Raw genomic sequence first — 18,548 nt, 5'->3', positions numbered from 1 at the left:
GAATTCCTCCTGTTAGCCATTCTGCAATATTCCTCTCTGTGGAAATGGTTCAATATTTGAAGAGGTTTAAAAGGCCATAAACATCTACTTATGAATCTACTTCTTGAAAGTATTCTGATGGATATCTTTGGTTAAGGAAAGTCTGCAAGGGTCAAGGTGAATTACCTGGACTTCACTGAGGTTTTCAGAATTGTTTTTTCATCATGGAATTTCATTCCTGACAAAATCAGAATGGCTAAGTGCACAGGTTGTTCTTTTAAATTTCTTTCCACTTTGAGATTTCATGATTCCTCAGTGCTCTTTGGAACTTTCTCATGTCTCGTATGAAGTATCCAACACTAGATTCTGCTCACAGTGACTACCAATAGTTCCACATCCCCATTTCTCTGTTTCTACAATGAGAATGACTTCTTTTTTCTTTCTTCTTGGGGACACTATAAGCTCCTATTAAATTAGAACATAGTGTAATAGCTATAAGTGCTTTAAGCTCACAAGGAAGACCAGAAACAAAAATGCAGGTTACTATTGTCAGGTAAATTATTGACATTGTAGTGCAAAAATTGAAAGACTCTTAGGGAAGTTTTGTGGCACACTTAGCTTTATTGAAATTGAACAAATATTTTTTAATAATCCCTTTTACAGCACATGTAAAATTTAAGTTTCTCGTTATATTTTTACAGGTTGTCTTTTATCTGAGTAAGCAAAAATACGTCTTTTATTTGTTTTCTTACTTAAAACATGTAGCCAGGATTCAAACCACGTAGCTCTGGTACCAAAAAGGCAACGGGTTATGAAAATCACAGTACAATTTTAAAATTCTGTAAGTTAATTAAGGATATTTAAAACGATATTCACTTGGATTGACAGTAGAAATCATGGTCGTTTGACATTAGGACTAGTAGTTACACCTACAATGAGAGCAGAAATGGAAAGTTCAAGCTAATATGAGCTACACCGTTCAGGACATACCATCTCCATAAATACTGTGGCCGAGAGGCTGCAATGGCTAAGTGACACTTGAGCAGTTAAAGTCGCATGTCAATATAGTCAAAGCAAAAAAAATACAGTGTGCTGATTGGGATCTAAAATAAGATGGGCATCTATTTTTAAGAGGGTATACTATCAAATCAATTACACAATACACAGTTTAAACCCCCAAATTACACTGAGGAACAAAAAATAATATTAAATTACACACCTACACGGACAGTAAAGTAGAAATCTGTTCTTTGTGGTTGGTGCTTATTTTTTGTTGTTGTTTTCTCAATAAATAGAAATAATTTACAACCCACAAAAGGATTTCTCAGGTGAAACACTAATTACAGACACCGTAAAGAACGTAGCTCAGGGTACTTGTTTTAAAAACGAGGCAGCATTTTCCTGAAAAAGTTTGGTCCTCAACTCACTATAGGCTAGTCACTATGGTCAGATGGTAAGCATTTTCCTTCTGTGTGTGTGTGTGTGTGTGTGTGTGTGTGTGTGTGTGTGTGTGTTTTAAGCTAACTTTTCAGTACCAGAATTAGTCAAAACCAAACCAAATAGCTCTCAAGCACTTGACCTTGCATATCCTGTCTAATTAATACATCACCTGAAATAACAATGCTAAAGACTATGAAGGGAATTATGCTCACGTGATTCTGCAACACCTTAATTTTGTGCAAACATTTTCCATCATTGCCCAGATAACTTATCTTTATTCATGTACGTGCCAGGAAACCTGCCCTCATGATCTTCTCTCCCCCCTCCCTTAGTCATCTCCTCTGTCAAAGTGATAGAAAGACAATTTCACTGTGTATTTACAAGCACAACAATTAGGCAAGAAAGTCCAGGGTCCAAAGGGCACATCTATTTCTTGTGGACATCTTCATGCCGAATGATCTTGTATGTGATCCAGTAAAAGATGTTGAAAATGAGGAAGGCCAATGGGAAGGCAGCTCGAGATATCGTGTCAATCCTTTTTGCCCGGTCCACAAACTTCTTCTTGATGGCATCTGCATCTTTTGGGGGTTGTGGGAGCGGGTTGGCAGGTGTGGCCTTGACAGCTGTTCCATCTTTCACTTGGAGGCAGTGACCCATCCCATAACCACTGAAATTAAAACGACTTTCACGAGTAACATCTTCTTCCTGGGAGAATAAAGACAGAGGAAGCACAGATTGGTTGTCAGTCAAATCAGATGGAAGATGCTTAAAATTCTTCAGAAGTAAAAGGATAAATCACAGTTAACTGGTAGTGTGGGAGGCTTTGGGAATGTGGAATTCTCTTTCAAGTTCAACTCAATTATTCATGGAACAGATACAGTTCATTAAATTTCAGGCTGAGAGATTAAGAGTAAGAATCATGACTTTGTGGTCATTTTAATTAATTAACAAACAGAAACACACTATATTCAGCACTGACTTTCCCCAAATCTGGTTTATTAATCCATAACTTTGAATGAACTATTTAAAATTTTTTTTTACATTTATTCATTTTTGAGAGACAGAGAGGGACAGAACACAAGTGGGGGAGGGGCAGAGAGAGAGGGAGACACAGAATCCGAAGCAGGCTCCAGGCTCTGAGCCGTCAGCACAGAGTCCAACACGGGGCTCGAACTCACAAACAGTGAGATCATGTCCTGAGCCGAAGTTGGACACTTAACCGACTGAGCCACCCAGGCGCCCCTGAACTATTTTTTTTTTTAATTTTTTTAACGTTTATTTATTTTTTGAGACAGGGAGAGACAGAGCATGAACAGGGGAGGGTCAGAGAGAGGGAGACACAGAATCTGAAACAGGCTCCAGGCTCTGAGCTGTCAGCACAGAGCCCGACGCGGGGCTCTAACTCACAGACCGTGAGATCATGACCTGAGCCGAAGTCGGCCGCTTAACTGACTGAGCCACCCAGGCGCCCCCTGAATGAACTATTTTAAAGCCAAGTCTCCAAATCCCAATTTTATACTCCATGTAGAGCACCATTTGTTCATTTACTCATTCACGCTTCATTCACTCATTCAAAAAATCATTTACTGAATCCCTGCTCTGTACCTGGCCCTAAGCTAGGAACTTCTAGTTTTGTGGCCCATTCACAGCCTAGTTCCTTCCATTAACATTGGCTCTAAGGTTAATATTAGATCTAATATTAATCCCTTATATGCATACCTGTTTCCCCTCTGGTCTTCTAATTGATCTCAGTTATATATCAGAGATTAAACATCCACTATGTGGTGTTGAATATTTTGACCATGACTGATTTTTCTGGTGTCGATTTTTTTTAGGTGATCCAATTTTTAAAATTGTTTTATTTTCTAATATTGTTAGTATACAATATTAGTTTCAGGTGTGCAATACAGTGATTCAGCAATTCTATACATTATTCATTGCTCATCACGATAAGTGTACTCCTTAATCTGTATCACCTATTTCACCTATCCCCCTCATACCTCCTCTGGGAACCATCAGTTTGTTCTCTACAGTTAAGAGTCTGTTTCTTGATCTGATTCTCTCTCTCTGTCTTCCCTTTGCTCATTTGTTTTGTTTCTTAAATTCCACATATGAGTGAAATTATATGGTATTTGTCTTTCTCTGACTGACTTTTTCACTTAGCATTGTACTTTCTAGCTCCATCCATGTCATTGCAAATGGCAAGCTTTCGTTCTTTTTTATGGCTGAGTAATACTCCATTGTGTGTGTGTGTACACAACATCTTCTTTATGCATTCATCAATCGATGGACACTTGGGCTGCTTCCATAATTTAGCTATTGTAAATAATGCTGCCATAAATATAGAGGTGAATGTATCCCTAAGAATTAGTGTTTTTGTATTCTTTGGGTACATCGTAGTGTGATTGCTGGATTATAGGATAGTTCTATTTTTAACTTTTTGAGGAACTTCCATACTGTTTTCTAGAGCGGCTACACCAGTTTGCATTCCCACCAACAGTGCCTGAGGGTTCCCTTTTCTCCATATCCTCACCAACACTTGTTTTCTAGTGTGAATTTTTATCATTGATTCTTTTGTTAGTTATCTCTACCATATTTAAACACGGGTCATTTTAGCAGATGTCAGTGGTATTTTGTGTTGATTATTTCAACGTGAATTAGATAAAAGACTGAAAAAGTATAACCTCAGGGTAAAGTGCAGATAGCCTTAGTAGAGTCAAACATGTGGAATCTTGGTGTGTGGTTGGGTCAAAATGGTGGAGTCGAAAGAGTGGAACTGAAATGACCTACTTAATAAAAGTTTAGTTCTAAATAACCATCGATTGAATCTTCTTTGGAAACTAGTTCACTGCCTTCCACAATGCTGTACAACCCCTGGGAATCACCAAAGGCACTGCACTTTTTATTTTGCCAGATAATAACAATGGTTATGTTTCCCAAAACACAAGAGAACTTGGTATTAATTTTATTTCATGAGTTTTTATTGCACATCAGTTGTGTCTTAAGCCACATATAAAAGATATACTGAATGTTTATTTATTTATTTTGAGAGAGAGACAGAGAGAGAGAAGGAAGGAGAGGAAGGAAGGAGAGAATCCCAAGCAGGCTCCACACTGTCAGTGCAGAGCCCTACATGGGGCTTGAACTCACAAACCGTGAGATCATGACCTGAACTGAAACCAAGAGTCAGATGCTTAACCGACTGAGCTACTCAGACGGCCCCTGAGTGAAGTACTTTTAACATGATATGAATGAGAGCCCAACTGTAATTCAAGTGGTACAGCAAGGACAAATTTTTATCAGGAAAATCAGACTAGAGCTCTTAGAATAAAGTAACTGTAAAACTACCTTTATAAAATCATCTCAGTACTTTTATTTATATGGGATTGTCCTATACAAGTTGGTTCAAGATACTCTTATTTCTTAACAAAATGTATTAAAGAATTTCTCATGCAACAATGAATTATTGAGTGTTGAGTCTATGGCGGGCATTTTGCTAGGCACTCAGAAACAGTTGATGAAGTTGGATAAGAGCCCTACTTGCATGGAACTTTCAGAACCCACTGGAAGTGTTCAACCTCAAGGCGTTATCATATAAAGTAACTGGCTAAGAAAACTGAGCCTGACATTAGAGTACTTTCATGTGCCCAGCTATCTATATAAGCTCAATAATGAAGACTTTAATTGGACTCAGATTCAAATATTGAATCTGTTTTCTTTGCCTTAAAATGTGAATGGTAGAGGGGCGCCTGGGTGGCGCAGTCGGTTAAGCGTCCGACTTCAGCCAGGTCACGATCTCGCGGTCCGTGAGTTCGAGCCCCGCGTCAGGCTCTGGGCTGATGGCTCAGAGCCTGGAGCCTGTTTCCGATTCTGTGTCTCCCTCTCTCTCTGCCCCTCCCCCGTTCATGCTCTGTCTCTCTCTGTCCCAAAAATAAATAAAAAACGTTAAAAAAAAAAAATGTGAATGGTAGAGGCGCCTGGGTGGCTCAGTCGGTTGAGCGTCTAACTCTTGATTTTGGCTCAGGTCGCGATCTCACAGTTTGTGGGATAGAGTTCCCGCTCTTAGTGCAGAGCCTGCTTGGGATTCTCTCTCTTCCTTTCTCCCTGCCCCTCCCCTCAAAACAAATAAATAAACATAAAAAAAAATAAAGAATGAAGTTCTAAATGAAGTATTTAAAAAGGTATTTTTAAATATGGAATAAATAGATATATTAAGCATTGCAGTGCTATCAGAAGACTTATTCAGTCCTTAGCAAGAAAGGAAGCACACAGGTCATTAGAGGGAGGGGACTTAGGAGTCACATGGGTTATAGGCAGTCTTGACTTTCTATTACCAACTGGTAATTAGATCTCAACTACTGAGTGAGAGAAGTAGAAACTGTGTCAGTTGGTTTAGTAAAGAGAGATACAGACTAGGAATTTGGCTATTTGGGTTCTAGCTCAGGCTCCAAGGGTTGTAAGCTGCTGTTGATCTTAAGCAAGCTCTTTATTTTTTAAAGGCCTCAGGGATCTCATACCAAAAATATCAAGGCTGGACTAGATTTATGGGCCTCAGCTTTGACCGTTGGGGAACTTTTATAAGTATATGCATGCCTGCCTCGCCTCCTAACTCCTTCCAGATCAAATGAATTAGAATCTCTAGGGCGATTTAAAATCCAGTGACCCTGATGCAGAAGGTTGGAAACCAGTGGCCTCGATGAGCTCTAAGGTCCAGCTCTAAAATGCGGAAACTATTCTATATTATTAAGTCTAAAATTACTTTTCATAATGGAAACTATTCCTCAAAGTACATTTCCCCTTATCTGCCTAAATTTACTGTGCTGTTTTTCCTTTCCATATCTGTAGAATCTTGCAAATTGCTGTCCTCACCTCTATAAACATTTAGAAACTCACGATTAAGCATATAGTTCACTGCCTATGTGAGATAAGATTCTTTTTAAATTCCTGGATCCCTGAAGCAACAGGAAAGGTGGTTAGCTAGTAAACTGCTTTAGCACGCAGAACAAAAGGAAACCTAAATACCCACATCCATGTTTCTTTTCAGACTGACTCATTCATTTAGTTTCTATAGTCTTGCCTCACATACTGTGAATGGACAGCTGAAGAGATGAACTCATCCGATGAAAGACCAGAGCTAGAGTAGAATGATGCCAGCTTGGGTTCTCATTATGTTGTCCGGTACCCAACAAACCGTGGGTGCTTAATAAACATTTGTTGTGTAATGAACAAAAGGGAATTTTAAGAGGGTTTTTTTCTGCTCTTAAAAATACTTTCCTCATTCATTCAGCAGTACTTCCAAGTATGCTTGTGAGCATAGTTACAGCTAATTAAATCCATTCTTTAAAATCCTCCATCGCAAAAAATAAATTTGTCGTAGGTAGGAGTTATCCATTTAATTTTTCATATGCAGGAGATACGAATGCTAGTTTAAGGGTCTTCTTATTCACCGTTATGACTCATCCGACGCATTTTAAATACAGAACCTTAAATTCTCCACATCAAACGGTATGGTTTTGATTCAGAAAACATAATTGCAACAATTTGAGTTTCTGTGTTGTAATGAATGACTAATTGCCTTTATAACAGGTTCAGCATAAAATGTTATGGTAATATGGCAGGATTCCTATATGAGGGTAAGAAGGAGATGAGCTTGAGTCAGGGATAAGCTGACGCTAAAATAAAGAGCAATCTGTAGGCACAGCTCAGTTGAACACATTCACAGGGAGAATCAGATCTTCCCAGTAAGGAAAGAATCTTACTCAGTCTCCACTTCTTCTAATTAGCCGGGAAACCGATTAGTTAAGTATTGCTGCTGACCCACCATCTTCAGTAACTTTGAACAGTAAATATTTCTAGCTCACTCTCTTTGGTTATGCACTGATTAAATTCCCACAGAAAATGAATCATCCCAAGCTTCAATATGTTCAATTTCTATATCCCACTCCTAGAAAATCTCCTTAAGTCCTGTCCTGCCGCATGAAGCACTGCCATGGCACCATGCAACTCATTTGAGATTTATTATTTTATTTAATTCAGGCCTCACTTTTACTTACTGTAAAGTTTACTCATTTCTGTGTCTGTAATACCTCCTGTCTAGATGTGAAATTGGACCTAAAGCTCACCAGAATTGCAATGTAGCGAATTGTTCGTCAGAAGCGAATGATTTTGATATAATTAAAGGACATGGCATTTATAAAATGAAAGATTTTAGTGGAGCTCATGGTTCCAATTTTTCTCTTATACCCTAGAAAGGAGGAAAGAAAAGGATTCCTAAAAACTGGTGTAGGGGAAAGTTCTTTCCATCACATTTCTCACCCAGATTCTTTGATTGGACTGAGGCTCTCTTCTGTTGGAACAGGAAAGGGCTCAGCTGGAACTGAAGGCTGTATGTAGTAAGCCTCGATCAATACGGGGACATAATGGAGTCTCTGGCCCTCCTTAGAAAACACTGTGAGTCCAAAACCCAGCAGGTGTTCACCAAAAAAGTCCCCTGAGCAAATGAAGGTTGGATAATATTTAGCTGTAAGGCCTGCTGATTTCTATTACCTGGACTTGGGTGGCAGGGATGGCCTTGAGAAATTCTCAAGTCTTGCAGCCTCAATTTCCTCCTTTGTGTCACAGGGACTTGGGGATCAATACGAATAATAAATAAGTATAATTTATTGATTATAACTATGTACTAAGCACTTAAAACCACAGTCAGTCCTATCACCAAACTGACCATGGAAATCACATGCTTTCAGGAGAAACCGAGACTGGGGAAAGTCATGTGACTTCCCCAAATTATATCACTAATGTTGAAGCTGAGGTTCAAATCCAAGTCGTTCTGATCCCCTAACTGTCTGATTCCAAAGACTCTGGAAGTCTTTGAGTTTTATGAATTTTTCCCTATCAAACCCCAAATAGCTTCATTTAAGATTATGGATGAAGACTCTGACTGAACTTGGCAGAACAACAAATTTAAAGTAAAGTAAACCAAATATGACCCTTTGTTGATTAATGAGTTGTGGTAAAATGAATGAAAACTATCAAAGTGTCCTTCTGGCAGACAGTCCATAGCAGTTTTTCCAGAAGAAAACTTATCATTGGAGCATCTCTTTTCAGTGCATCATATTGCTATATTAATTTTTGCACAAGGAACCTTCTGGTATTCATTTTTTGAGCACTTGCCATTCGTGAATTTGTATTTCCAACAAATATTCATTGAGGACCTATTATGTGCTGGGTATGTGGTGGGGCTAGAGCAGTAAACAAGAAAGTGAAGTTTCGGGTTTTTTGGAGTTTACATTCTATTGGGGAAAACAGGCAGTAACAAGGAAAGAAATGATGTATGCACACCCACAAACACATTCTCCCACATATACATATATACATATATGTATACACACATACAAGATATTCCCAGACACACACACACACACACACACACACACACACACACACACGGATATATGATGGATGTTTTGAAGAAAAACAATCAAGGTAAGAGACTTAGGAGAGATGAGTGGCAGAGAGGATGTTTTAGATTGAGTAGTCAGACAGAAAATGCCTAAGGAGATGCCAGGCACTGTGTCATTTGCGAGGGACCCAGTGGTAAGCAAAACAGATCAAATTCTTTTCTTCAAGGAGCTCACAATCTTGATGTAGACAAATGTAAATAAAATAATCACAGGAATACATAATTAGAAACTATGATATGGGCTCTGAAGGATAGGTACAGGGTACTATGCGAGCTTATTAATGGGGGACCTGACCTAATCTGGCAGATAGGAGAAGAATTCCCTGAGAAAGTGACATTTTGTTAGAGACTTGAAAAATCAAAGGCATTAAAGACGTGAAGGCAGAGTTGAGAGATGTCTCACATGGGAGGGTTTGCTGCAATGGAGAGGGAGTAGGAAGGCTCCTGGAATGCAGGGGCAAAGTGGAGTGACACAAGGTGTCACAAGTGACCAGGGGCTGGGTCATGTAGGGCCTTGCAAACCACACTGCCTGTTTGGGGCTTTATTTTGAGAACCATGGGAACCAAAAGATCAATAAGACCTTGGTTTGTTTTTTTTGTTTGTTTGTTTGTTTTTTGGGTTTTTTTGCGGGGGGTATAGAGAATAATATAATACATATGCTTGAGATACATACAAAGATTTATTGGTGGTCAGATGTGCCTCAAGTCTCCAGAATTGGTGAGGGTATCCATGGTAATGTAGCTGACATATACAAGGCAATGTGTAAATCATCTATGATTGCCCTAATCTGGAAAAGACTGTTTAGCTACCTATTGCTTTTTAGAATACATTTCCAATTTTCCTTTTTATTATTTAAAAATTTTTTCTTCCCAATTATGTTAAAGAATAGGTAGTCAGGAACTCTGGATTTTGATAGCTGATTTCCACTATTGTCTTCAGTCACCAGAGGGTGAACTCCTGAGAGTATGCAAAGTCACCTCTGTAACCCCATCCCCCGGTACAGTGCTAGTCCTGTGACAGTTATTCAGTAACTGTGCTTGCGGTGATCCTCTTGATTCTGAGTAAAGGTTCAGAAAGGATATGTTCCCCGGGGGAGAGAAGGGGCTAGTGATCGTCTCTTAGTTGATCTCCCTCTCTTTGCCAGTCGCAGTCCTTTCTGCAGCCTCTGGGTTGATATTCCTCAAAGAACTTTCATCCCTATCCCTCTCACTACAGACTCGATAGCCTTGTGGCCGACTCTTGATTTTGGCTCAGGTCATGATCCCAGGGTCGTGGGATCAAGCCCCGTGTTGGGCTCCAGGCTGAGCGTGGAGCTTCAGATTCTTAAGATTCTCTCTCTCTCTCTCTCTCTCTCTCTCTCTCTCTCTCTCTCTCTCTCTCTCCCCCTCTGCCCCTTGTGCTTTCTCCTTCTCAAATAAATAAATAAATAAATAAATAAAACAGAGGTATTTGTGGTCTATATTTGAAACACTGTCCATTTTTTTGGCCCACCATTAAACTAGTGAGCAGCCCAGATAGTGTGAAAATACATAAATTTAGATCAAACTCATGAACAATCTTAGCAAAAACTGTATACTTATTTGCAAAGAAAATAAATGGCATAGACAAACATGCCAAAATACAAAGAAACATTTTTCATTTATCCATCTATTTGGAAGTCAAAATAATAATGCTAGGCAAATGAAAAGACAGTATATATTAGATATATGCAAATATTTCATCAAATAAATTAGACCTTATCAGTTATTTCCCATAGCAAAAGACTAAGAAGTATTTGCATAATATTAAGGGTATTTGAACTGACATGCCATCCATTTGGGTTGGTGAAGAGAATGAAATTCCTGTAGCTCTGTTGTCCTCACCAAACATTGGTTTTATCTTATGAAATTCTAATTAATGGAACATTTTTTTCACAGATCTCTTAAATCACCACCTGCACTGTGGTCCTGTGTATCACTTAGCCACCATTACACAAAGTCTCCTTCATTGCTTCGGTCACATGACTTGGTTTACAAGTCTCCATATGAAAACAAAAGCCCCCTGGGCCTCTTATTCAGGACAAAGCTCACCTCCAGTAACAATGGAGAAATAGTGGGCAAGGAGGACAAACGGAACTCAGCTGTGCTATGAACTGGGATTCCAGAACTGATGTTGCCACAGCCTACAAATGCCTTGCCAGGGGTTGGGACCCAGGGATGGCATTGGGCTAAGACTCCCAGTTATCCACAAAAACCCATTTTTCTAAGATTTCCAGTGGTGGATCCTCTTTACCTCAGGACTTTTTAACTGCAGCACTATTGACACTTAAGACCAGGTAATTACTTGTGGTAGGGAGCTGTGTTGTGTATTTTAGGATATTTAGCAGCAGCCCTGGCTGCTACCCACGAGATGCAAGTAGCACCCTCCCTTCCAAGTTGTGACAATGAAAAAATGTCCCTGGACATCGCCACACACTGCAAAATCACCCCAACTTAAGAGACCCTGTTTTAGCCGGCCACACAAGCGCACATGGGGAGACTGCATTTTCTAGCCTCCCTTGCACCTGCAGGGGGCTATGCAACACACCCAGCAAGCCCAGTCAGCCCAATCTCCAAACCAGAATGTAGTCACCTTTTACTCCCCCCAATGCTACATTCTGGTCTGAGCCACCCAATGGTGGCTCATCAGAACTGTTCCCACCAGAATTATTTTAATAGTCTTCTTCTTGGTCCCCTGGCTTCCAGACCCTCTCTCCCAACAATAATATCTATTCTCAGTGCAGCAACTAGAGGGATCCTGTGAAAATGTGAGTCAAGTCAGATCTTCATCAGTTCAAAACTCTCCAGTGGGTCTCACCTCACTCAGTAAAAGACAAGTCCTTGCAATGTCCCCGTTACCTCTCAGACCTTAACTCCTGCTGCTCGTCTTCTAGCCCAGGTGTGAGCAGACCTTTTCTGTGAAAAGGTTGAGACTCCATGGACCATACAGTCTCTGAAGTATACGTCTTTTCGATGTATATTTTGAATCTAATTTTCTAAAGTGCAATACATACTTCACTCTACTTTGGACCACACCTCACCTACAGCACCATACTTTTAATGGACTGGAAGTCCATTATTTAAAAGTAATTGTTTGATTTTTGGGTCAATATCTATAAAGCAGAAATATTTTTACTTAATGTCAGCTGTAGTCCTAGAGAGTGGTTCAGAAATCGATAACATGCTGGTGATGTTTCGATTCCTCAAGAGCAAGGCCGTGCCTTGTGTCTGGAAATTCTTTCCTCGTAGTCTCTGTCAATTCTGGTCTAGCTAGAATGCTCAGAAGACACCCAAAAATCTAAGAAGCATGAAGGGGAACATCCTCCATCTGGAGTATGAGCTGTTCGATTATTAACATAGTTTGCCATCTGTTCAGGGTGCAAACAAAGTGAACATTGAAACTGTCTACAGAGCACAGCCTGAAAGGGACGGGTGATCAGAGGACGAGCCCTCTGCCAAACGAAAAACAAGAACAGCAGCAGCCACAAAATCACATCAAGCATTTACTTGCTTTCTCACTTGGATGATTGTGACTCTGCCAAATTCTCCAGACCGTTTATGTGCTCCAGTCCCTCTCTCCCTCCCTCCTGTCCTCTCTCTCTCTCTCTCTCTTTCCCCCTTTCTCTCCATATATACACTTAGTGTCAAAAAGCGATTACTCTATGGGATTATCTTTTTTTACCTGCCACTGCTATTCCTGTACAAGAGCCTGCCTAAAGCTGGTGAAAACTACACTTCCCAGAATTCCCTTCTTGATTGGCTCCAGGTTAAGGTTTCTCCGTGAGAGGAATCTGAGAAATTTCAAAAGTGGAAGGGAGGCAGAGGCTATTATTTTTGGAAGTCTGAGGATGTCGGATGAGGCTGCTTTGTTAGACATTGTGGAATAACAGATGTTTCTGTGGGCCCGCATTTTATGATCTCACTTTCCAGGCTGGATATGGTGGCTTCTCAGATTTCCCTGTGAATACCTTCTTTTCGACCCAGAGCTTCAGGTTCAAGTCCTTTTTTTCTGGCTATAGCCTTCTAGACCTTCATTCCTGTAGTTACTCTCATATTCATATAAACCCTAATATCTATATTAAACCCCTTGTTCTGGTAGTGTATTAGTGTCTCTGTTTTCCTGACCAAATCCAGATACAGATATACAGGGACTCCAGGCTTATAAGTACAAAACAGCATTTGAATGCAAGTTACTATAGTTTTATTCAATTAAGATTTATTAAGCATTATGATGCACCAAACACTGAAAAGAAGTAAGGATAAAAGAGACCGAGTCCTGCCCTTGAAGTCAGTGTGGGATTGTTTGGGGTGGGGGAGTGTTAGAACATGTGGACCAGTGGTTCTCAACCAAGAGTGATTCCACCCACTAGGGGATATGGGCAATGTCTGGAGACATTTTTTAGTTGTCATAATGGGGGAGACGATGCTATTGGCATCTAGAGGGTAGAGGCCAGGATACTGCTGAACATCCTACAATGCACAGGACACTCCCCCACAGCAAAGCATGAATTATCTAGCTTCAGATTTCCGTAGTGCCCAGGTTGGGAAACACTGATACACACAAATGTTTCCAATATAATGTGATATCTGCTGTGGTAAAGGAATGTACAGACCAATAGCATACTGTGGAAGGGGTAATGTTAGGCTGGAATAACTAAAGGGAAGTTAGATGGCATTGTTTGTCTAATAGCACCTTGAAACGCACTGCCTCTGGAAGATACATAAGAGTATTACAGATATGTTACAGAAAAGCGATTGATGTAAAGGCAGCCTCATTTTGTTAACTGAGCCTACTTTCTAGTGCAACTACAGAGCAGCTCAAAGGCACCTGTCTGTGCCATTTGGCCAGGAGTTAGTATCTTTTAATCTTCCTGTATTTTAATCGGGGAGGATTTGTTAAAAAAGACAGAAACCTGCTTCGCAGTTGCTTAAATAAATGGGGAATTTCTTTAAGAAATTACTATACAAAATATTGTAAGAAAATCTCATGAATCTCCAAGGACAGGGAAGCAGTGCCCCGTAAAGGTAAGAAGCCTGACTTCTGGATCCAGAACTCCTGATTTCAAATTTTGGCTCTGCCTCTAACCAGTGTGGGAGCTGGGTAAGTCACTCAGTCCTCTACATGCCTCAGTCTCCTCTGCAGTAAAAGAGAAATAATGACATCTTCCTTACAGGGTTTTAGAAAGGATTCAGTGTGATAGTGCACGTTAAGGGCTTATAGCAGTGCCTGGTATACAAAACTATTCAATAGATGAGAGTCATGATGAGGATATTGACGATGGTGTGAGCAGGGCTCCCCAGCCCAGGAACTCCAGTGAGCAAGTCAGGAAATGCGATTATTCCCAAACTCGCATGGCTATTCTCTCCCATTTCTGCTTTTCTCTTTTCAGCTTCCATTACTGATGCATGTTTCAGCTGGGCCAACCCAGCCTCAACCCTGTGGGAACCTTGTCAACTCAAGTCCTTACTATCATCTAATCAGAGTACTCTTCATTCAAATTCTTGAAAGAGAGAATTTCAGGGACACCTGGGTGGCTCAGTCGGTTAAGCGTCCGACTTCGGCTCAGGTCATGATCTCGCGGTCCGTGAGTTCGAGCCCCGCTTCGGGCTCTGTGCTGACCGCTCAGAGCCTGGAGGCTGTTTCAGATTCTGTGTCTCCCTCTCTCTCTGACCCTCCCCCGTTCATGCTCTGTCTCTCCCTGTCTCAAAAAATAAATAAACATTAAAAAAAAAAGAAAGAGAGAATTTCATTGATATCCCAGCTTATGGACTGTTGTCCTTGGGTCCTTGGATAGGAAAAGGGGTAAGACATACAAACAGGATAGCCTTGAGGGCAGGGTAAGGTGCAAGGCGCTGATGTCCCTGAAAGCACACCACTTGAGGAACCATAGAAGGAACAGAGAGAGGCTGACCTTAGAAACAGATGAGTCTGGCTTATGTTAATAGCTCCAAGATTGCTAATTAGAGACAATTGGTTGACATTACAGGGGACAGAATTCAACTCATTTGTGGAAGGAAGTTAAAACTCACTTTCAACAACTGTGTGACTGAACGTGGAGCACAACAACTTGGAAGGTAGTGACTTCCTTGTTGCTAAAGGTATTCAAGTGTTTAATCATTTGTTGGAGATGTTGGGTATAGAGGTAACGTGTGGGTTAAGCAACTAGGTGACCATTTATGTACGTACTAACTGTGGTAGTCTGTGATCGTGTATGAAAATTGCTGAGGCTTATAAGAAGCCTAGAAGAGGAAGACACATTGAAGATGCTGACCCATGTGCAGTTAAGATATATTCAATAGGCTGTGCCCTGCTATGACCGTCCTTGATCTCCCGGAAGTTTCTAGTCATTCTGATCCATTTTGAGAAACGCTTCTCTATTATAATCAACCCCACAGGAACGGTTTGTTTCGGGTGTATTTTCTCTTTCAGTTATCTTTGACTTGCAAAATATTTTATTTTATTATTTCTGAGGGTTTCATTTAAGCAGCAAGCCCCTTCTAATTCAAAATTAGAATTTTGAAGATTCTAATATAGCGTATGTAAAACAGAATATAAAATAAGCTCCCAAATAGTAACGTATAACCTCACATTACATAAAGAATTAGGCACTGAATGGATGTATTTTTGGAGGTCAACACACCATGTTCCTGGAGTCCTACCTTTATTCCCTTTTGACCGCCTAGAGGCTGCAAGCAGTAATATCAGCCTTCCAAGTAGCCACCTCTTTCCTTCTTCTCTTCCCACCCTGTGCTCAATTTCTGCTGAAAGGAGCTCAGAGGGAGAGGAGTCAGTGCTATTGGGCGTCAAGGTTTGGTGAGCTGGTTGTCGCTGCAGGGAGCTAAGTAAAACTCCAGAGCTGAGAGCTCAATCAATAGGATTGGTTCTATGTTTGGTCTTGCCCTTGATCCCTTCCTCTCAACTTTGAAGAGACGTCATGATGAAATCACCCAGGTGTGACCTGGAGAAGCATTAGGCGCTTTTGACAGAGGGGCAGTGAGGCCTAGCCTGAGGAAAGACACCTCGGTGGGACAGCACTTCATTTTCCACAGCTGCAGAACAGACCTATTTTCTGCAAAACTATAAACCTGCTTTCTCTGGCCAGTCATGATTCCCTTCTGAATTTGAATGATCCCGGTAAGCTGGGTCTTCTCAAATGAATATGGACCGTAGGTTCTATTGTAAAATTAGCAGTTCCCAAAGCATGTGAGCACCGTAAACCGTCAGGAGGCACTTGCGTGGCGCTTCTCCCAAGGACATGCAAAGCAGGGAAGTGAACCAGAAACACAATCTCTGCTCCATTATTCTGGATTATTATTTAGTTTTGCAGATCATCTCTGCCCTAGCTCTCTTCTCCCTTCCCTGCAACTGTTTGCTCACTAGCACTTTGACTCTAGCTTCTGGCAAGCAACTCTTACAAAAAAAAAAAAAATAGAAGAAAGAAAAATGGAAAATAATAGGTAAAATGAGGTGCCCCCCCCCTTGGAGTATCTGTAGTGTATCTCCATGATCTCCCCTTCCCTCTGCTTCATTACTATGGTTACCAGATTTAAGATTTCAGACAGAAACTTGTCTGTAGGCCCGGAGGGAAGATTGATTGCAACAAACACAGAAGACAGAGATTGGGCCCAATTTGAAAATAATATCGCTCTCTGTTGATCTAATTGTTAACCAGTTGAGTTTCCAGTTAATAAAGTGGTTGAAGCTATGTCGAATCTGCGTCCTTGTCCCTTTCCTTTTCAAAGATGTCAGTACAAAAGTCCTAATCAAAGGCAAAGAGTAAACCTTGTGTGGTTATAAGAAGATATATTTTCATGGAAAATAGACTTAAGTTCTGGGTAGGCACCTTTTCTCCCCTCAGCTTGGGCCTCCTTCTAAGGCAGATGTCACACCCAACTGAGGAGGACTCAGCTCTCAAGCTGCAGGCACAGGTTACCGCATGATGAGCCCACAGGGTCATGGGCATCCCAGTCCTCAGGTAGGGCGTAGGTGTGGGCTGGTAAGGCAGGCACAGGGGGCTCTGGGAGTTTGGGTGCGGTGCGGTAGTTAGTGCAAGGGCCACCTCCTGTCCCTGCCATCAGACCCCAGCTGCTGGGCCTGTGACGGATTCCTCGGTGTATCTGTGAAGGTTTGCACCACAGAAGTTCTGGTGAACTTGTCCGCTTGGCCTGAGACAGGCTGGAAACACCTTATTGCCATGACCCAAAGTAGGACACATATTTTCCAATGACATCCGGGATACGCACACACCAGAGACTCCCACACACGTTAGTTTATCTAACGGAAACCAAAGTTTCACAAAGTCGTATTTGCTTTCCCAAAACGGGATGCATGCCGATAATTTTCTCCCAGTGTTTATTTTTCAAAAAAGCTGCTGTTGAGCTACTGAACTGGCTTCACGACCCACAAGTCCATCATACCCCACGGTTTGAAAAGTACTGCGTTTAATGGTCTTAATTGGCTTCTTCACTGTCAGTTCTCATTCGTCAAATATTTACTGAGCGTCTAACATATGATAGGCCTGTGGTAGGCATGGGGAAATCTAAGAGAGAGACTTCTAAGTAAATACCTAGGAGAGTCTTGACAAAGAGTCAGCTGTTCCGTTGAAACTCATTGCAGCCATAATCCGTCATGCTTAAGAAGGTGCTGGGACTTCACAGGAAATCTGAGAGGTGGCCTGCTATGTAGCAGGTGTTGTGCTTGGCCCTGAGACTTCCTGCTGAGTCCTAGGCTCTATGTGTACCCGGCTTTTGGTTGATTTTTGCAATAAGGTAGCAGTAATGCTTCAGGTCTTCGGGAGCCTCTCGGAGCTTCTTGGGAGAAGAACCCCTCTGTTATGAGGCATGAGATCCAGTGTTCAAGGTTTCTGAATTCACTTGTGTGCTTATCCAAGTTGCTTTCCTCCAGGATAGAGATGCAGACCCTGTTGGCAGAGATTGCCAGGCCCTTTATAATCAGGCCCCGATGGAGTTCGAGTTTCGTTTTCTGTTTCTTTTTTAATGTTTATTTATTCTTGAGAGGGCAGGGGCAGAGAGGGAGGGAGACAGAGGATTTGAAGCAGGCTCTGCACTGTCAGCCCCCCATCCCCTGCCCCCCCGCGCGGGGCTCAAACTCAGGAACCACGAGATCATGACCTGAGCTGAAGTCAGACGCTTAACGGTCTGAGCCACCCAGATGCCCCTCGACTTTCACTTTCCATCATTTCTCATTCCATATCCTGTACTTGGGAAACTCTCTGTTCCCTCAGTGGCCCAAGCTTTTCCACATCTCTGGGCCTTTCCATGTCCTCTTCTTTCTGTCCAGTGGTTTTCTTTGACTTTTGTCTGCCTGCTGAATTACAGTTCAAACTTCCATCCTTAGCTCCAATTCTAGCTCTCTGCAGGAGGCTCTTTCCTCCTGCTTTTTCACCTGTTTAGCAGTAGCCACACGTTTTTTTTTGTATTCTCTCCTAAATGCTTGCTTTTATTAGGTTGGCTTTTTAATTTTTTTTTAATGTTTATTTATTTTTGAAGGAGAGAGACAGAGCAGGAGCGGGGGAGGGACAGAGAGAGAGGGAGACACAGAATCTGAAGCAGGCTCCAGGCTCTGAGCTGTCAGCACAGACCCCGACACGGGGCTCGAACTCACGAGCTGTGAGATCATGACCTGAGCCGA

At 41.4% G+C, this 18,548-nt stretch overlaps 1 protein-coding gene across 3 annotated transcripts in view; it reads right to left on the bottom strand.

Annotated features, from left to right (window-relative positions):
• Window positions 1–580: 580 nt before the first annotated feature.
• GLRA2 (glycine receptor alpha 2) overlaps window positions 581–18,548 on the bottom strand; it is a 172,502-nt gene continuing 154,534 nt past the window's right edge. For all 3 annotated transcript variants that reach the window (XM_058713135.1, XM_058713134.1, XM_058713136.1), the window contains exon 9: window positions 581–2,124. In XM_058713135.1, the coding sequence (XP_058569118.1) occupies window positions 1,846–2,124 (279 nt within the window). In that variant the 3' untranslated portion in view covers window positions 581–1,845. The remainder of the gene's footprint in view (window positions 2,125–18,548) is intronic.

This window comes from Neofelis nebulosa, chromosome X, assembly GCF_028018385.1.
Source record: "Neofelis nebulosa isolate mNeoNeb1 chromosome X, mNeoNeb1.pri, whole genome shotgun sequence".
Classification (NCBI taxonomy): Eukaryota; Metazoa; Chordata; class Mammalia; order Carnivora; family Felidae; genus Neofelis; species Neofelis nebulosa.
Note: the sequence above shows the minus strand (reverse complement) of the source record. Positions and strands in the feature narration are given on the sequence as shown.